The sequence below is a fragment of the Anolis sagrei genome, chromosome 1 (assembly GCF_037176765.1).
Source record: "Anolis sagrei isolate rAnoSag1 chromosome 1, rAnoSag1.mat, whole genome shotgun sequence".
NCBI lineage: Eukaryota > Metazoa > Chordata > Lepidosauria > Squamata > Dactyloidae > Anolis > Anolis sagrei.
In genome coordinates, this window is record NC_090021.1 from 192,185,180 (window position 1) to 192,206,926 (window position 21,747).

Sequence of the window (21,747 nt, forward strand, 5' to 3'; positions counted from 1 at the left end):
AGCTTTCTTGGTACTAATGTTGGAAAGTGGTCCCTTTTCAAGTGGTCCCTGGTCAAAAAAACTTAGTTAGAGGAAGCAAGTGGCTGCATTTTCAGGTGATTTTGGCAGTTTTCTGACCAAAAAAAGGCCCAAAATCCTTTTTAAAAATTGGCAGGACTGGAGTTTTCTGAGCAGCTTCAAGGATTGTACATAAGGATTCCCAGAGGTTGTGTGTGGCCTGCAGGTTGTCCATTGACTAGGCCTGATTTAAATTGATGGATGTATGTGTGTGTACTTTGTCCATGATGTTCAGTGTTATAATGTGTTGTCAAAGGCTTCCATGGCCAGAATCACTGGGCTGCTGTGAGTTTTCTAGGCTGTATTTTGTCCAGATCTTTCTCCCACCCTGGACCTTCCACAGATATATAAACCCCACTTGCCTAGTTTCCAACAGACCTCATAACCTCTGAGGATGCCTGCCATAGATATGGGCAAAACATCAGGAGAGAATGCTTCTGGAACATGGCCAGATGGCCTGGAAAACTCACAGCAAATCAGTTGTAGTTTAACTTACATTTTCGTTGTAATTAAGTTGTGAGCAAAGGGTATTCCCATTCCCCTCAAAATATGAAAGTAGCATGACAGAAGTAGCATTCCACAGCGGATGCATATTTCCCTTCCTTTCTTCCTTTCTGTCTTTCTTTCTTTCTTTCTTTCTTTCTTTCTTTCTTTCTTTCTTATAATGTGAGCTACCATTGTAGTACAGTGGTGATAATATTCTAATATCTGGTCAACATTTGGGTTGAAGAAAAGTAAAGGATAGGATTGTGATGCTTGAAAAAGCCTGCAAGCCTCCTTCGCCCAGCAATTTTAAAAAATTGATGTTTGCCTTGTTGAGAAATGATTACAAGTTTCAAACAACAGCAACTCCCACCAGTAGGAAGTTACCTTATAGGCCTCTCAAGCCATCATATTCTTAATTTTTTTATCACACACATATTTAAATTGTTTTTCGATTCCATTCAATAATAATAGAGGTGTCTTGCATTTGAGTGATGGGGCCATTTTAGATGGTTAGCTTGTACACACACTATCAAAGTTTGAAAATACATATGAAAGTATCACTGTGAGGTCTTTGTCTTTCAGGTGGATCCAGCCGTAGAGAAAGAGGTGCTCCCCCACTTCCGCCTATTCCAAGGTGAAACTGATTTCAGTTGTCCTTCAGAATGACTGCGTGCTGTTCTAAAACTTCTCTTGAACCCACCTTTGCAACTGGTGTTTCCAGAAAGCTTCTTCCTCTCCTTTCAGCACTATTGAACACAGATTCCACCTCCAGCTCATTCTTCACACCCAACCAGCAGAATCCATTTTTGAATTCGCTTTGAATTCCAAAAGACTTGAAGTGCTTACTTTCTTTGCTTATTCAATCATAGATTGATAGATAGATTCAGCTATTCCACACTTCGTGGAAGGATCTTGTAGTGTTTACTTCCAATAAGGTTTTGGACCTTGGCCGGATGTATTCTTCTTCCCTAACACGCAAGGGCTGGAATCCTACAACAGACCCATTGAAGCAGTCACTAAATGGCAAGTTCAACATGATTCAGTGAATCTATTTCGGTCTAACAATGTTTAATGGAGCTCAAGTCTTCCTGAAGCAGAAACTTCTTTGGGAGTTCCTCCCATAGATGATACTCTTCTATATTTCTGTGTGGAACTTCTGTGCTAAATTTGATTTCTGAATATTAGTTTCAAGCAGTGATCTGTATGAGAGTCTGGATCAAACTGATCCAGTGAATTTTGACTCTTATAATAAAACTTTATTTTATATATCCCTGAAGGGATTCGGGACTCTTGAAAAACTAAGCGACACAAGAATACTCTGAGCAATAATTGCATGACAATCTATATAGTATCTGTAATGAAGTTTAGCCCTCCAAAGACCATTTCTGACCTCAGCTGTGGTAACACTGGTATCAGTTTTCAGAAGTCCACAGAAATTTTCTATCCACCTATCAATTCCGCATATGAGGTAAGATGGTTGGAGAAAGGAGGCATGTGATAGCTTTAAGACTAACCAGTTTATATTAACGTGAGCTGATGTATGGTACAACCTTGCTTTCCATGGAGTCAATATCCACAATTACACTTACCCACACTCCAGAAAATATTCCTTCCTGAAAGTAGATCTCTTAGGTTTTTCAGTGCAATTCTATGGTCTTTTTCTAGACCAATATAGTCAAAATATAGGTTCACTGTTATCCATGGTTTCAAATATATAGGGGAAGGGGACAGGGGTTTGGAGCATATCATCAACGATAAACCCTACAATACTGCTTACATCTAAAAAAGCAGGCAGTAGTTCATGAAAACTTAAACTTAAACAGATTGCACAGTCTTAAAAATGCCAGAAGATCCCTTTCTCTTTTACTACTAAAATGAACAAACATGGCTATCTGTTTGAAGACTGTTAAGTTATTGTGGAGGAGCTACATACACAACTCGGTGCTGTATGTAAAGTTATCTTCCTCCGTCGCAATCAGCGCTCAGGAGCAGGATATTACAGATAATGATTAGTCCTTCTTTCCAATTGTGAAGTATAATGAAGGTATATTATGATTACAAGTTAATGAAGGATAATTCACTCTTTGAGCAGCCAAATAGTAGCAGAGAAATAGTACACGGCTTGTTCTGTGTGTCATATTGTTGCAATTAGATATTTTTAGTGTTTTAGTTACTTTTGAGGAACTGAATAACTAAGTATTTAAAATGTACCTATCATGGTAAGTACCTCTGGACCAGGGACCTATAACTTAACTACTTTATAAAAGTAACTTTCCGTGTTCTGTTCCCTATTTGGGCAGCTAGAATAATACATACAGAGCCACCATTAAAAATAGGCTAAAACTTTTCTGCTTCCCATTTCAGAAGTGGCCCCAGGGTTTGGTTTCAGTTTCTCCGGTTCTCTTTTTTAGACCAACAGCTGGCTTGGTGGTTGTTTGTGCTTTAAAGGACTATATGTGCAAAGCCATGGCAGCTGCACATGTGCTTCTTTGGATTGGGGTGCTAAAATGTAACAGTGTTAAAATATCACTGTCCCCTAGGTGGTTAAACTTAAATTTTATTAACAGTTATTCTCCTAGAGTTTTCCTCTGGAACCTGCATTATTCTGCAGTTCCTCATTTATTCTATAATTTTGTGGATGACTGTGAAGCACTCTACTTTTGAACTATGTAAGACAAATATTTAAAAGTGAGTTAGTGCACTTACGAACCAAAGTACATTAATAAGAATTTCTGTGGTTTTCTGCTAATATCTCTACCCCAAGCTTCCATTTTTCTCACGGTACAGTTAAACCTGTTTTAATTATTGTTCCTTTTTATTTGGCTCTTGGGTGTCAGAGACACCTTTTTCCCTTCCAGTTGTGTGCGACAGCTGTTATCCAGGCACCCAGGTACAAGCAGGAAATATCTGACGGCAGGACACATTCCATTGACCTGTTACAAGTTTTTCATTTAGTTTTCCATACGGGTGCAAAACAGCTGCCCAGCATATGAGTTCTGATATTGTTGGAAGAATTAATTACTTTCACAGGATATTCCACACCTGGAAAGCTGCTAGAAAGGTCTTCTAGGTTTTGTTCTGAAGTGACAGTTGGGGGCAGGGGAATCATATTTCTGAAATCATGACAGGTTCGAAATGGATTTTATCACTTTGCAATTATGTACTTCACTTGGTGAAGTTACATGGTGAGAAATACAGGACCATTGAGGGAACTGTGGCTGTAGACGAGAAGAATGAAATGACTGCTTATGAAAGGGTGGAAGCGCTGATGTTGCCTTCAAGGATCTGCCATGTATCATCTCTTACATTCCTATGCAAATTGGAGGAAACAGCATAGCCTTGATGGTGATGCCATAATGGGAGGAAGAAGTTGAAAATTCCAGATGTATAATAAGTATTATCCAAAGTTGAATTGTGAAAGGGACCGTTATTGGTGAGACCTCTTTAGAGATGCACAAGAAAAGGTGGTATAATATTGCATGAACAGTTGCTATTAACCAATGTATAACTTAGATAAAACTCCTGAAAGGAATTCAGAAATATTCCTCATGGTGCTTTGTGTGAGTGGCCTTATTGGCCAAGATTGCACCTTTCTTTAGACTAGTGCACTGAAATCATTCAGTCATCCCCTCAATGGTAAATAAAGCAAGATAGAGCTTTGTAGGTAGAGAAGAGAAAAAAAAGCATAGCTTTGCATTTTCCGTATCCGTGTATAAAATATACAGTTGAAGATTTGTAATGCCTTTTTGAAAAAAAAATTAAAATTAAAAAAAATTTTTTTGTTAGGCCTAATGTTGAGATACATTCCTCAAGGCCATGCTTGCAACAGAACCTTCGCTGATTAATACATTCAGGGATCCAAAACTCCATCCATTGCAAGATCAGAGCTCATTTGAAGGGCTTTTGCACAGACATTAGTGCAGCAATATGTTTGAGTACTTTTCAGGGTCAAACATTGCCTACAATTTTGAGTTTTTCAATGGACTGTTACTTTTTTTCTAAATCCTTAACAACCTGATCTATTTGCAGTATTAATCGTTCCAATTTCAATCCAGTCCTCCTTTTATGTATTTGTGATGTTTTATAAAAACTCCACAGGATGGAAAAGATTGTATTATTACATATATTTTGTTGCTGAAATTGAAACATTTAATTTTCTTTTGAAGAGTGAATTAAGTAGAAAATAAGTCATGCATTGATTTTATTTAAATGCTCCAAATGCTGTGCATTTTCCATAAGTTAATTAAGGCCGAATTCTCTTCTTAAGGAGTCAAGTGAAGATGGTGAAGTAAAATTATGAAGGCCATTGTAATTGGTGTTTACATTGATTAGACCAGTGGTTCCCAACCTTTGGTCCTCAAGGTGTTTTGTACTTCAGCTCCCATTATTCCTAACAGCTAGTAAACTGGCTGGGATTTCTGAGAGTTGAAGTCCAAAACACCTGGAGGACCAAAGGTGGGAACCACTGGATTAGACTGAAGGCCACTGGTTGTATAGTGGAATATTTTCCGACTCTAATGGGAATTCCAATGTATTGAATAATATAAAAATTATCCATGTCCAAAGAAGTGCACAGGGAACAAAAAAATAGATGTAATAAAATAAAACTGAATTAGATACAAGATTCCTCTTGTATTATGGGACATTTCCCCAGTGAATACAAATATCACCCAAGTGGAAGACATTTTTATTTTCTTCCAATGCAGATATGTTGATAGCAACTACATCAGTGGTTCTCATCCTGAGAGTTCCCAGGTGTTTTGGCCTACAACTTCCAGATATCCCAGCCAATTTACCAATATGTTAGGATTTCTGGGAGTTGAAGGTCAAACATCTGGGGACCCATGGATTGAGAACCACTGAACTACACAGCATGTTATGTCTACTGCACTTTTTCATCATTCACCAAATAATGGCATGACATTTTATCTTAATAGATTTTGCTGGTTGGGACAAAAATAACGGATTTAAATTGTAAAAATTAAGAAATTTATTAGGATACATTTTTGTCCAAACCGTTTTTCTTCTTGTTTAACATATCTGTATGTGACTGAAATTTGGGGGAATTGTCCTGATAACAATATTAAAGAATGCCCATCTTCTGGGTACAGTTCTGTATGGATTCTGTAACAAAAATCATTATGAGGGATTGAACTGTCTAGGCCTCGTTTATAAGAGTTAAAACCTTCCATTGCTTTATAAATAGCATCCATTCCTGTGGTATTCAGAAACTCTGAAGTTCAACTATTGTTACACTGCCAATAAACTGTACCGTTTTCATACTAATTCCTGAAATGTCAACCAAAGCCTTCGCCTCTAGAATTGTGGCCTTCAGAGAAAGAAGCAAACAAAGTAGGGCTTCTGTCTTCCTCGGAGGATGACATCTTAGCACTTTCTCTCCTATAGGAATCTTTTGCAAATTGTGTTTTGTTTTGTTAAATGTTATAGGAAAATACTTCAAAGAAACAGATTATAGGATGCACTTGGGTACAATATCTCTTTTGCCCTTTAAAAATATGTATATTAAAGCACAGCATTTTTAAGTTTAACATGTTGTGTGATAGATGTTTTAGATGAAGTATTTATTTGACTATGCAGTGATCAAACAGGAGAAGCAAAATTGAGTCTTCCCATGGTGCCTTAGTACATTTTAAAGCCACTTTTAATATACATGGCTGTTGTCTCTTAAAAAAAGAAACCAAAAAAGAAAACATCTTAGATCAACCCCATCGCCTCAAAATGTGAATGCTAAACCAGTATTTGTTTTATAGAATTTACCATTAGAGCTATGTTTCCCAATCCCTTTTCTATCTAACATTGGACTTCAAGAACTTTATTGAGGCCCCTTCTTCACAGCTGAATAAAATCCCACATTTTCGGCTTTGAACTGGAATATATGGCAGTGTGGACTCAGAAAACTCAGTTCGAAGCAGATATTGTGAGATTTTCTGCCTTGAAGTTCTGGGTTATATGGCTGTGTGGAAGGGCTCACAGAAATATCATAGATTTCATGACTTGTCCAGCTGCAGTTTTTATCATCAAAGTAAGTTTTATGAATCAGTCAATGGAACTTCAGAATGAATGAATGTTTGCTCTTTGTCACGCATATCCCCTACTCATTGTACAGGTGTATAAGATATGTCCATATTGTAATTGTTTTTATTCTGCCTTGTTTTGGATTATAAACACGCATATTTTAAAGTGTCTGTTATCACTGTGATTTAAATTGTGACAAACTAGACAACAAAGGTAACTCATGACTTTCCAAGACAACAATAAAAATAAGATCGGACCAAATCTTTGTTAATAGAAGCTGTATTTCTATTGTACCGAAAAGAAATATATAATGTGGGTTTTTAAAAATCTTTTACAATGACCATACCTGATCCTGCAAAACTATAATGAAGATAACTTGATTCCAAAGGCTCGAATACTGTTGCTGCCTTGTGCTAATTTGTTGCCATTTTTCTAATATTACGCAATAATAATCAATTGTTTTTGGATAAACGGATTTCCCAATACCTTGCTTCCTTCATGAACACAACCTGCTGTTTTCTTTCTGCTACCAGTGCACTAGTAGTTTACTAACAGGATTCCAGCCAGAATCCCAATGTGCAAAGAATTGTAGTCGGTACCAATATATTGCATTGGGATCAGATATTTTGAGTTAGTGTCCATTTTGATAGATTCTGCATCCATGGGTTCAATCATCCATGGCTTGAAAATATTCCAAAAACCAAATCTTAATTTTGCCATTTTATATAATAGACACCATTTTACTATGCCATTGTATATAGTGGGATTGGAACATTCATGGATTTTGGTATCCATGAGGATCCTGGAACCGAACCCCATGGATTCCAAGAACTCACTGTGGCTCCTTCTACACTGCCATATAATCCAGGTTTTATGTTGTTGTTGTTTTTGTTGTGTCAGGAGCGAGTTGAGAAACTGCAAATCGCTTCTGGTGTGAGAGAATTGGCTGTCTGCAAGGATGTTGCCCACGGAATGCCAAGATGTTTTACCATTGTGTGGGAGGCTCCTCTCATGTCCCCGCATGAGAAGCTGGAGCTGACAGGTGGGGGCTCACCCCCTCCCCGGATTCAAACCACCAACCTTTTAGTCAGCAGTCCTGCTGGCAGAAAGGTTTAACCCACTGCACCACCAGGGACTCCTTATCAAAACAGATAATCTACATCTGCTTTGAACTGGATTATTTGAGTCTACACTGCCATATAATCCAGTTCAAAGCAGATAATCTGGATTTTATATGGCAGTGTAGAAGTGGCCTGAAACTCATTACAAATATTACCTGTAATGTGCTACTTTTGAGAAGTAATGAAGGCACAACAATAACATCTTTGCAGAACAGTGTAATGGATAACAACTTTCACGGCCACAGTCTTCATAAGAGAAAAGTTGCAGGATATATTAATATTTATTATTACTATTATTATCATTTATTTATATCACACCTTCAAATGTACATGGCACTTTACATCAAAACAACCAAATACAGTGGGTCCTGCCAAAAGCATACAATCTAAAGTATGTGTGTATATGCATACACATACGTAGAGGGAAGGAAGAATAATAAATCACAAAACTATACAATATAAAACTATTCAGACCCCCAAACCACAATACAAATGAAACTGACTCATACATATAAAACCCCTTCTACATTGCCATATAATCCAATTATCAAAGCAAATAATCCAGATTATCTGATTTGAACTGGATTTTATGCGTCTACACTGCCATATAATCAATTCAAAGCAGGTAATCTGGAGTTTATATGACTGTGTAGAAGGGGCCAAAGTATACATGACTAATCCACTGTATCTCAAACTGCTCCTCCAGGTGTTTTGGAGTTCAACTCCCAGAAATCCCAGCTTTTTTACTATTGTGGGAGCTGAAGTCCAAAACATCTCGAGGAGCACAGCTTGAAAAACACTGAATCAATCCAAATTTAAATGAGAAACTATGTGATATAATACTGGTTGCCAGTCGATCAGTTTCAACTCCAAGTTCTTTAGACGTAATCAGTAAATTTTGTACTGGAATAAAACCCTGGATTTAAATGTGTAGCAAGCAATAGTCAATTGGGCTTTTGTTCATGCTACTTTTGGAGTGGTAAAATTTGTTTTGAGATGGCATATTGGAGGTCCCCCCCCCCCCCCAAAAAAATTGTTTTGAATTTTCATACTTTTCAAGATGAGTTTCTTAAAAGGAAGAAGAAGAAAACCAAGCAATAAAGGAATATACTACATGAAATTTTAATAATCAGTAACAATGAATTACCTTTCAAAAGTCTGGCAGTAATAATTATTACTTCTTTAATAAATTGACTGTCCAAGCTCCACTCTAGCACAGAAGGCTTTGATCAGGTGTGGAAATCTGCAGTTAAGACTACAGCTACAGGTTGAGTATCCCTTATCTGAAATGTGTGAAGGCCTACCTGGCATCCAGTTCACCTCTTTCTGTAAAATGCTGCAGTTCACAAACCAGTTCCTGCATACTGCACCACTTGCAATTTCTGAATTGTCCCCAAGAGCTGTGCAGGATCTCACTGAGAACGTACTGGCACATGAACCACTGTGTCTGGTTATTCCTGTCCAGAAAAGGCTATGCCATCAAAAACAGCCTAATTTAAGGACAGTGTGTCTCCTCTTTATGAATGCTTAGAAGGGGTAATGAGATGGATGGGGAAAAAATGGATTGAATCTGAATGCTGACAAGACAGACATACTTCCTATTAAGAATATTAAACTGGGCTTAGAGGTTTGTCAACCAGTTTTGGGTATGGTTACATTCCTCCTGAAAGACTCTGTTCTCTCCTAGCTCTCCAAGCTTCAGTCCAGATAGATGCAACAGTCAGGAGGGCTTACTACCAGTTTTGGCTGATATGCTAGTTGCATCCCTTCCAAGAATCAGAAGACCTAAAAATGGTTGTGCAGGCACTGGTCGCCTCAAGACTGGACTTGCAATACACTGTACATTGGGCTATTCTGTACTGAATTGGAAACTCCAATTAGTTCAAAACATTGGCCCCCTGGTAGCACAGCAGGTTAAACGGCTGAGCTGCTGAACCTGTTGACCAAAAGGTTGGTGGTTCGAATCCAGGGAATGAGGTGAGCTCCCACTGTCCCACTGCTAGCCCTAGCTTCTGCCAACCTAGCAGTTTGAAACATGCAAATGTGAGTAGATCAATAGGTACCGCTTCTGTGGGAAGAAAATGGAGCTCCATGCTCGCTACATGACCTTGGGGGTGTCTACGGACAATGCCAGCTCTTCAGCTTAGAAATAAGTTGAGCAGCACCCCCCAGAGTCAGACATGGCTAGACAATGTCAGGAGAAACCTTTACCTATGGCAGCCAAATTTGTTACGGGAACATCGAGAAGTAAGCATATTACCCTCATATTAAAGTCACTCCAGTGGTTGCCCATTAGTTTCTGGGCAAAGTACAAAGTGGGTTGTTGTAGATTTTTTCAGGCCATATGGCTATGTTCTAGAAGCATTCTCTCCTCCTGCATCTATGACAGGCATCCTCAGAGGTTGTGAGGTCTTAAACCCTACATGTATCCTTTGACTTTCAGTGCTTGTGGCCAGCTTTAATTAGTCTACAGATAATAACAAAGAGGTTCAAGGTAAATCACAACACAGATTTAAATACAATATATAACAGAGAACACAGAAAACAATTCAATATGTGTATGGTTTTTAGACAGTGATCATTTAACAACACAGTAATTCAGTTTTACTAGCAAGACTGAAGTTAAACCAAGCCCCTGTAAGAGATACTGACACACATAAATTGTGATAATAAAATGTGTGGGGACACAACATATCTAATAAAAACTGTCATATATATATATATATATATAGAGAGAGAGAGAGAGAGAGAGTAATATGCTTTTGATGTGTAAAAATGCATTCAAGTTTATATTGCTTATTTCACATAGACTGAGAGGTTTCTCATTACATTTGCACAACACATCCACAAGTTACAGCCAACACACTAAAATGTCAGGGCACACAATTTAGAAAGCTGGAAATAAAGGTTTTTTTTAAAGGTATAATCTTTTAAATATGGTATTACTAAAATTAGGATGCATTTTGGTATTTGAACACTAGGTGGTGCTTCTTACTTAAAACTCATGAAACCACTTTTGTTTGTTGTTCATTCGTTCAGTCGTCTCCGACTCTTCGTGACCTCATGGACCAGCCCACGCCAGAGCTCCCTGTCGGCCGTTACCACCCCCAGCTCCCTCAAGGTCAGTCCAGTCACTTCAAGGATGCTATCCATCCATCTTGCCCTTGGTCGGCCCCTCTTCCTTTTGCCTTCCACTTTCCCCAGCATAATTGTCTTCTCCAGGCTTTCCTGTCTCCTCATGATGTGGCCAAAGTACTTCAACTTTGTCTCTAGTATCCTTCCCTCCAGTGAGCAGTCGGGCTTTATTTCCTGGAGGATGGACTGGTTGGATCTTCTCGCAGTCCAAGGCACTCTCAGAACTTTCCTCCAGCACCACAGCTCAAAAGCATCGATCTTCCTTCGCTCAGCCTTCCCTAAGGTCCAGCTCTCACATCCGTAGGTTACTACAGGGAATACCATGGCTCTGACTAGGCGGATCTTTGTTGCCAGTCTGATGTCTCTACTCTTTACTATTTTATCGAGACTGGACATTGCTCTCCTCCCAAGAAGTAAGCGTCTTCTGATTTCCTGGCCACAGTCTGCATCTGCAGTAATCTTTGCACCTAGAAATACAAAGTCTGTCACGGCCTCCACGGTTTCTCCCTCTATTTTCCAGTTGTCAATCATTCTTGTTGCCATAATCTTGGTTTTTTTGACGTTTAGCTGCAACCTGGCTTTTGCGCTTTCTTCTTTCACCTTGATTAGAAGGCTCCTCAGCTCCTCCTCGCTTTCAGCCATCAGAGTGGTGTCATCTGCATATCTGAGGTTGTTAATGTTTCTTCCAGCAATTTTCACCCCAGCTTTGCATTCATCCAGCCCCGCACATCGCATGATGTGTTCTGCATACAAGTTAAAAAGGTTGGGTGAGAGGATGCAGCCTTGCCGTACGCCTTTCCCAATCTTGAACCAGTCTGTTGTTCCGTGGTCAGTTCTGACTGTTGCTACTTGGTCCTTGTACAGATTCCTCAGGAGAGAGACAAGGTGGCTTGGGATGCCCATCCCACTAAGAACTTGCCACAATTTATTATGATCCACACAGTCAAAGGCTTTAGAATAGTCAATGAAGCAGAAGTAGATGTTTTTCTGAAACTCCCTGCTTTTCTCCATTATCCAGCGGATATTGGCAATTTGGTCTCTCGTTCCTCTACCTTTTCTAAACCCAGCCTGAACATCTGGCAACTCTCGCTCCATGTATTGCTGGAGTCTTCCTTGCAGGATCTTGAGCATTACCTTACTGGCATGAGAAATAAGGGCCACTGTACGGAAGTTTGAGCAGTCTTTCGCATTTCCCTTTTTTGGTATGGGGATATAAGTTGATTTTTTCCAGTCTGATGGCCATTCTTGTGTTTTCCATATTTGCTGGCAAATGGCATGCATCACCTTGACAGCATCATCTTTTAAGATTTTAAACAGTTCAGCTGGGATCCCGTCGTCTCCTGCTGCCTTGTTGTTAGCAATGCTTCTTAAGGCCCATTCAACCTCACTCCTCAGGATGTCTGGTTCTAATTCATTCACCACACCGTCAAAACTATCCTCAATATTATTATCCTTCCTATACAGATCTTCTGTATAGTCTCGCCACCTTCTCTTGATCTTGATGAAACCACTATTTTGCCTATATTGAAATATATAGGCAAAACAGTTCAGAGGTTCTGAAAACAGAAAGGACCCAGCAGAACACATAGTTGCCAACTCATTGGAGCCTAGCATCTGAGAGCCCACATTACTCTTTGTAATGCTGGGGGTAACCTGCATAGAGAGTCTGCATTATACTGATGATATGCTAGTATACCTTGGCAAAGTTTGATTTGGGGGGGGGGGGGGACTTTTGTCTTCCTCTGACGCTGAGAGAGTGTGACTTGCACAAGGTTATCCAATGGGTATCCATGAAGAATCAAACCCTCATCTCAAGAATCACATCACTGCGCCACACTGTTAGGATAACAAAAGTAAACTATGATATTGTACATGCAAATGCTAAATATGACATGTAAGATACTTTTTTACATCTGTAATCACATCAAAGAAGTAGCTGCATTAATGTCTTATGTCACTCTAGAGCAGTGGTAACCTATTTTTAGCCCCAACAGAGCATTTATAAGATCTTGATGCCTCCCCCTGCCCCTCGTGACATATAATGCTCATTATTCAAAAAGTGACTCCTGTTTATTTATTTATTTATTTATTTTATTTCACAGTTTTGTATACCGAGCTTCTCAACCTCGTTGAGGGACTCAGCCCGGTTTACAGCCATAAAAACATATACATTCATTAAAATATCATATATCACAAATTACAAAACAACTTTAAAAACACTAAATCTAAAACTACAATGGTCAGCCGTCCTAATAAGATGGATCTATATCCACTTCCATCCAGGGTCCTATGGTGTTGTCTCATTCCTCGAAGGCCTGACTCCACAGCCACGTCTTCACCCGTTTCCTAAATGTTAGGATGGATGGGGCAGTTCTGGCCTCCAGAGGGAGAGAGTTCCAGAGTGGTGGGGCCACCACCGAGAAGGCCCTGTCCCTCATCCCCACCAGCCGCGCTTGCGAGGCTGGTGGGACCGAGAGCAGGGCCTCTCCAGATGATCTTAGTAATCTTGATGGTTCGTAGGGGAGAATACGTTCGGAGAGGTAAACAGGGCCGGAGTCATTTAGGGCTTTATAGGTCAACACCAGCACTTTGAATTGTGCTCGGAAGCTAATTGGCAGCCAGTGGAGCAGGCGTAACAGCAGAGTGGTGTGCTCCCTGTATCCAGCCCCCATTAGTAATCTGGCTGCCGCACGTTGGACTTGCTGCAGCTTCCGGGCAGTCTTCAAAGGCAACCCCACGTAGAGAGCGTTGCAGTAATCTAAGTGGAATGTAACCAAAGCGTGTACTACCGTGGCCAAGTCAGCCCTCCCAAGGTACGGACGCAGCTGGCGCACAAGTTTTAATTGTGCGAGAGCTCCCCTGACCACCGCTGAGACCTGGGGTTCCAGGCTCAGAGATGAATCCAGGAGAACTCCCAGACTGCGTACCTGAGCTTTTAGGGGGAGTGTGACCCCGTCCAGCACAGGCTGTAACCCCGTACCCTGTTCGGTCTTACGACTGACCAGGAGTACCTCTGTCTTGTCTGGATTTAGTTTCAATCTGTTGTCCCTCATCCAGTCCGAGACAGCGGCCAAGCACCGGTTCATGACCTGAACAGCCTCCTTAGTGGTAGGTGGAAAAGAGTGATAGAGTTGGACATCATCTGCGTACAGATGACATCGCACCCCAAAACTCCGGATGATCTCTCCCAGCGGCTTCATGTAAATGTTAAACAACATAGGGGACAGTATTGAGCCCGGCGGGACTCCACAGTGCAATGGCCGAGGAGTCGAGCAGGAGTCCCCTAGTGACACCTTCTGGGAGCGACCCTCGAGAAAGGACCGGAGCCACTGCAAGGCAGTACCCCCGAGACCCATTCCCGCGAGGCATCCCAGAAGGATACCGTGGTCGACGGTATCGAAGGCCGAAGAGAGGTCCAGTAGAACCAACAGGGACACACTCCCCCTGTCCAGTTCCCGGCGCAGATCATCAACTAAGGCGACCAAGGCTGTCTCAGTACCATGTCCCGGCCTAAAGCCCGACTGTGCCGGATCTAGATAGTCCGTGTCCACCAGGAATTCCCAGAGTTGCGAGGCCACCACACGTTCCAAGACTTTGCCCAAGTCTTGTTCATGCTGAAGAAGCTGAAAAGGCAATTAACTTGGTCTAAACAAACCTCCAAAGAAATGGCATTCATGAAAGAGAAAAATAAAAGAACAAATTGATTTAATTAAACCACATCAATTTCAGGGTAGCTTAAGTATCCAACTTCATGGAATTTTTTGATGAGAATATACGAGAATATCCTGTCACTGGATGTTAATTTTCTTGCAGCTGATAATCTTTATATATATATATATATATATATATATATATATATATATTCATACAAAAGTAACAATTGTGCTTTGGAGTTTTTCACAAATTACTTGATACATTAATATATAGAACAAAAAAACATTTATATATATACTAGCTTGGGTATCCATCATTGACTGGGCTATTTGAAAAAGTCAGTTTTAACTGTACAAAATGTATAAGGTTGTGGCTAAACTACAACTCACATCATGCCAGGTTAACCCCAAAAAACTTCCCCCCAAAGCCCTCCTGTATTTGTTGTTAATCATGGGGGTTGGGTGCCAAGTTAGGGTCAGGACCAATGTTGGTGGGGGTCTAGAGTGCTCTTTGTTTGCAGGTGAACTATAAATCCCAGTACCCACAATGTCTATCACTTAAGATGAATCCCCCACAAACCTCTCCAGTATTTTTCTTTGGTCATGGGGATTCTGTGTGCCAAATGTGGCACAGATCAACTGTCAGTGAGTGTCACAGTGTTCTGACTTGATGCAGGGTGAACTACAGCTTCCATCATGTGGAGTCAGTCCCTCAAACTCCTCCAATATGTGTAGTTAATGATTAGTTCTGCTCTGTTTGTTGTGCAGACAGAGTTGAAAAGTATAGGAAAGGGTTAAGGGAAAGGCAGTGGACAGGATCATGCAAATTCCACACCAATGGAGAGAGTAAGAAACACTGGGATGTCTCTGTGGTGGACCAAACATATAAAATCTAGGATGAAATTGTCTCTGAATGAAAACATTCCTTGGGTGGTAGCCAGTATAGTGTTTGGGGAAAACATTGTCAGGGGTCGGGCTACATGTTCATGGTGTCCTCCATAAGCTGAAATGTCATTGGAGGGAGCAAGGGCTTTTGATGGCTCCTCAGCACTGTGGGTTAAAGCTGTTTGTGGAAGCAAAAGCCTGTCTCTGGAAGTGGGCACCCCAACCACATACACACATACACATTTTCACTTTTATTAGGTAGATTGATATTTAGATATAGATATATTATAGATCGTAATGTTAAAAGAACACATAGGAGAAGGGTGTTCGGAATGAATGAGGCCTTACTTGTCTGTGCTCATGCATGCCCTCCTTAACTCTATGCTCTCACTGCTCCTTCCTATTACCTGCTCCCCCCCCCACCCTCCATTGTCACCAGCTGACCTCTGTGTACATTCTGAGTTTAATTTTTCAAATATGTATGTCACAATAAATATTTCTATACTAGAATCATATGAAATGCAAAAAAAAATATCACTGTTCATAACTCATTCTTGAATTGCCAACCTTAAAATCAAATTGCCTCCCAAGTTGAGAATCAGGGCTCTAGAGTTAACATTTCTTATTACAATCTTCAAAGAAATAACTGTGTGAGGCTGCAACCCAGTATCCTGTCAGGGTGGCATCAATATCAGTATGGAAAAAATGTGATGCATCAGCACAATGCAATCCCCATGAAAAACAACAACGTTGTGAAATACATGTCAATGACTGGGTGTCGGTGGCATAATTTAAATTGCAGTGTGCAATGCATAATTCAAAACCACCTCACACAAAATTGCAGTAACTGTATTAGCAAGATACATGTTGCAGAATTCTTCCCACAAATTGCCCATGCGTCAACAGACACTGTTTTTAGTATTAAATATATAAAAGAAAAGTTATCTTTCTCAGGCCCCTTTGCTATCAAACATGACCACCCCCACCCCTAATAAAAAGGGAGACATAGTTAAACTCCATAGAAGCCATAGTTCCCCAAGGACGAAGGGCCAAATGAACTACAATGGCCCCATCCCTCCAGCCTCCCTTCAGCCTCCCTCCAGCCTCCTGTGACTAGCAGCACCCCCAACTCCATAGCCCCAACCCCCCCCCCCCCCCACACACACACACACACATACACATGCACGCACCCCAGCTCAACTGTTTGGCCTGAGTCGGTCAGCATCTGTGAACCTCCAGAGCTCAGTAGAGATTGCCTTATGGCCCCACTCTCTCATTTCCCAACTGAGTTGCAACCCAAACTGCTACAATGTATCATATACCTCAATTTCCAGACTCTCCACTATACAAAATATCTTTCTATATTTCTTTCTTTTTTTCTTTCTCTCTTATGCAAATATGCGCACAAGCGCAAAGGAATGAATTGAAATAAATAAAGCAAATAATCTTTCCTGCCCTGCATGCAGCCATGGTGAGACCCCTCTCCCTTCACCCCTTTCTACCTAAAAGCTTATACTGAAACATTACATGAACTCTGTCTTTTAATATATTTATTATCTTATTTTATTGAACTATATGAAATAGAAAGCAAACCTCTAAAGACCGCTTGAGCAATCTCACCCACTCTAGATACCTTTCCCACACTCTATGTGGGAACCAGAGATGAGATATTATCTGTTGTACAAAGACTCTTCCTGCATATCAGCAGAAGGCCATCTGCCTGCCACCCGAAACTTCCCCTTTGGGAATCTCAGCTATCCGCTGGACAAAGACTTAGGAATAAATTTTGATTGCAATCCCATCACCAATATATATTTATAGAACCTTTTCTTTGTCTTTCCATCATGGGAAGATGTCTGAGAGTCCTTCCACACAGCCATATAACCCAGAATATCAAGGCAGGAAATCCCACAATATCTGCTGTGAAGTGGAATACATGGCAGTGTGAACTCAGATAACCCAATTCAAAGCAAATATTGTGGAATTTCCTGCCTTGATATTCTGGGTTACATGGTATAAAGGAATCACGATATAATCTAACACCAAATATCAATATATATCGCACCACTGCCACCACTGTAAAGGATTATATGTAATATCACACCACTGGACACCAGTAAGAAGGAAAATATCATAACCAGTGACGTGAGGCTGGAGGCTTATTGATAATATGTCTGGGCAGGATGGTTCTTCCCCCAAAGATTCAATTTTTCCTTAAAAATCCTACCCTTGTGCCTCCAATTTGGTAGCAAGATGTAGATAGATGTGTGTAATGATAGAGTGAACACTGCTTGTCTTTTGGTCTTTTTTTGGTTTAAAGCTGCCACCAACCCAAGCTGCCTTAGGATTTTCAAAATGAATTTTTGAGGTAATCTTTTCCCACTTCTGCCAACACTGCTCTTCCCCTTGCTCCCAGAATGACTATTTGGATAAGCGACCTTCCTGTGGTATCAGGATGTTAAAGATGCTGGAATTAACACAAAGGATTAATGATAGATTGAGGAATGAGAGAGACTTCTTTTGAAAGTTAAATAGAAAAAGATTTATTTATAAGAACAGACAACTAACTACTTCTGAGAGGTACTAAACACTTGACTTGTTACAAAAGTACTATTGCTTGATGGTTGCTAGAAATAAGTTTCTTCACTTAGTTACATACAGAGCTAATCAAACAGATCTAGCTGCTAGTAACAAAAATCCCTCACTCTACTTCAGAGAAATAGTAATGAGTTTCTGACTAACCTATCCTAGGTAGTCCCCTGAGTTATCAGCTAACTCTTCCCAGAGTTCGTTCTGCTAACTAACTCAGTCTAGAGAGCCAATCTCTTGTGCTATCTCCCTTTCTCCTGTCAGCTAATCTGGCCTTTCTCCTGTCTGGCCTTTCTCGTGTCAGCTAATCAGCCCTGACTGGCACAGACACTCTCTCCCTGAAAACCTAGTTTCAAAAACACTTCTTCTCCCACCAGCTCCCAGTTCTCCTCAGAAGCTGAAATCTTTTCCCTTCTAAGACTTGGCTCCTCCCAACTCTTCTCTAGCCAATCCCAGGAGACCTCAAACTCCTCCCATCTTCTAGCTATCCTCACTCAAGATGGCTGCTTCCCTGGCTTACACTCCCAAAATGGAGGATTGCCATATTGTTATCCAGGCTTCCTTTTCGGCCTACTAGGTAAGATTCACTACACATGGCTATGTGGCCCAGAGAATCCAGCACTCATTGTCTTTGCACCCAGGACCTAGTATCTGCATAATCCTATCATTTATCTTTTCGGACTCTCTTTATCTTCAGCATTCAATTGCTACATATCCACGAGTTGGCACAGCTCCTGGAGGCCTCTCTGCCCTAGGGACCCCCTTCCTTGGCTCATTGGAAGTTCCAGTGCTTCCCTAGCTAGCTGGGAGGAGATCCCGGGTCGCATCATTGCTACCTCACTAATCAGGGCACACATCTGCTAAGACCCGCCTCCCAGCCAATTAGAGATCTGGGAAATGCTGGCCAGCTTTTTGGCACGGGCCAATCGGGAAGATGAGAGGGAATTTAGAACCGTAGCAAAGTTAATTTATGAAAAGTTATATATATAAAAATGCTTGCTTTTTTCATATGCTTTGTGCTTGTACTTTTTGAGCACTCATTGCTGTACTAGTATCCCATCTGCGCAGACTGAATAAACCCTTTTGTCGTTTGCCTTCAACCTGGTGAGAGTTCCGATTCCTGACTTGAAACATTTGTGATTAGTGAAGCTTGCCAGGCATCCCTTGGTATCCGCAGGTCCTTGAAAAACATCAAATTTCCAGTATCACCTTCTACTTTGCCATACAAAATCTAGATTATCTGCTTTGAACTAGATTATATGGCAGTATCGACACAGACCCCTTTAATATAACCTGGATTATCACATAAAATAATCCACATTATCTGTTTTGAATGGGATTATATGAGTCTACACTGCCATATAATCCAGTTAAAAGCAGATAATCTAGACTTCATATGGCAGTGTAGAAGGGGCCGCAGTCAAGCCTTTAGTTATTATTGTGTAGTAGGCCCTTAACATTTACTGATGTTAGAAGTGTAGAGCTTCTGCTAAAGTGGGGAAAATGCTAATTATAGCACACACCCTTTTTTTTACCAGAGAAAACACCTGTCTTGGAATCGTTCAGAGCAGCTGGAGGGCCAACTTCCCCCAATAGTTGACCATGGAATTGTCATGGAGGACCTACAAAAGGAGTGAGGAATCTCATTCTCTGGTCTTCCAATGTGCCTTTGAATAATGGTTCAGCTACTGATTAATTCTGCATAGCTCTAATCTTTTGGTTGGATCTCCAGCACTATTTCCTGCCCCCGCCCTACAGTTAACATTTGCACAAGCCCTTGTCCTGCCCTATTAGTCTCAAATCTGCATATGCCCACATTTTTCAGCTACTGGTTGTTTGATGTTTGGTTTATGTTTTATGATGGCCTACATTTTATTGGTTTTACTGTTTTAATATATATTGCACTGTTATATTGAAATCATAAATATTATTATATTTACTGTTATTGTAATACTGAAATTATAAATAAATATTTTTGTAAATATTGTTATATTTACTGTTATATTTGTATTGTTATATGGTTATGTTGTTTTTAATTGTGTCACTTGTAACCTTTGTTTACATTGGGCTTGATCCCCATGTAAGCTTCCCCAAGTCCTTTTGGGGAGATGGAGGCAGAATATAAGAATAAAGTTATTATTATTATTTGAAACACAACAAGATTAGTACAAGCAAACTGTTGGCTGTTGTATTGGATCACTCATCAGACACTTCCCAAGCATTTAGGACTGTGTGGTGTATCGGCGAATAATGCATGCAGATCCTAGTAGGGTGGCCTTTTGCAGCTGACAGTTGGTAATTTTGTCAGCACTGATTGTGTTTAAGTGCAGGCCAAGCCACTGCACCCAGTGTGCCGATCACCACTGGGACCACCTTTACTGGATTGTGCCAGAGTCTTTGAAGCTCCATCTTTAAATCCTCGTATCGCCTGGAGTTGCAACATCAATAGTCCATACTTTGTTTTTTTAACATTATTGTGAGGCCAGGAGTATTGTGTTTATTATTATTATTATTATTATTATTATTATTTTACTGTATTTTACAAAAACACAGTATGTCACAGCAAATGAGATCTATATGCTGGATTTCATATCACAAAATCACAAGTCAAACACTTACCAAGCATTTAAGACTATGTGATGTATTTTTGAATGATGCATGCAGATCCAAGTAAGGTGGCCTTTTGCAGTTGACAGATCATGATTTTGTCGATGTTTATTGTTTGCAAATGCCGGCTGAGATCTTTTGGCACGGCACCCAGTGCGCCAATGACCGCTGGAACCACCTGTACTGGTTTATGCCAGAGCCTTTGCAGTTCGATTTTGAGGTCTTGATAGCGGCTGAGTTTTCCCTGGGTTGTTGTAGGTTTTTTCGGGCTATATGGCCGTGTTCTAGAGGCATTTCTTCTGACATTTCACCTGCATCTATGGCAAGCATCCTCAGAGGTAATGAGGTCTGTTGGAACTAGGAAAAAGGGTTTATATATCTGTGGCATGACCAGGGTAGGACAAAGGACTTTCCTGTTGCTTTTCCTCAATGTGACTGTCACCTGGTATGGCGACATCAATAATCCAGACTTTTTTCTTTTCCACAATCGTGATGTCTTGCGTATTGTGTTCCAAAACTTGTCAGTCTGGATTTGAAAGCATTTTTGCGTGTTAATTATTATTAACACATAATAATAATAATAATAATAATAATAATAATAATAAATAAACCTACAACAAACCATTATTATTACTATTTGAGACACAACAAGTTTAGTACACAGCAAACAAGATCACTATGCTGGCTGTTGTATTATTATTCCAGTGCAAATAGGGACAGGAGCACACCGCGGATAGTGGGGCCCGGTGGCTGAATGTAATCCGCGGATACGCAGGGGCCCGCTCCCAATTGCCTTATTATTATTACTATTATGAACAAAAGGGATGAGCAGATGCTGCTGGCAGGAATCCCCCACCGCTCGCGCATGCGCACTGGGAACTGCTCAAAGTTAAACGACTCTCCCCACCCCTCCCCTCTGCGCGCGCTCGCCTTCTTGTTTTCGCTTTGCTCTCTCTCGCGCGCTCTCTCCCTCCGCCATTTTGGCCCCGGGGCGTGGGCTTGGGAGGACGGCCCCGCCTCTGCGTTGAGCTCATAGGCCGCGGGTGGAGCCTCACGCCCGTGGCTCCCGTGGACGGAGATGCTGGTCCCGTTGCTGCAGCCCCCTTGAGGGCGAGGAGGGCAGGTAAGCCCCTGGGGGAGTCCCCTTCGCGTCGCCTGGGGGGGGGGGTGGAAATAGG

General features: G+C 40.9%; 2 protein-coding genes across 4 annotated transcripts in view; both read left to right on the forward strand.

Annotated features, from left to right (window-relative positions):
- Positions 1-6,840, forward strand: part of WIPF1 (WAS/WASL interacting protein family member 1) — a 75,416-nt gene extending 68,576 nt beyond the window's left edge. For both annotated transcript variants that reach the window (XM_060779360.2, XM_060779369.2), the window contains exon 9: positions 1,126-6,840. In XM_060779360.2, the coding sequence (XP_060635343.2) occupies positions 1,126-1,181 (56 nt within the window). In that variant the 3' untranslated portion in view covers positions 1,182-6,840. The remainder of the gene's footprint in view (positions 1-1,125) is intronic.
- Positions 6,841-21,552: 14,712 nt separating this feature from the next.
- Positions 21,553-21,747, forward strand: part of GPR155 (G protein-coupled receptor 155) — a 42,798-nt gene continuing 42,603 nt past the window's right edge. For both annotated transcript variants that reach the window (XM_060779330.2, XM_060779347.2), the window contains exon 1: positions 21,553-21,692. The gene's annotated coding sequence lies outside the window, so the exon portion shown is untranslated. The remainder of the gene's footprint in view (positions 21,693-21,747) is intronic.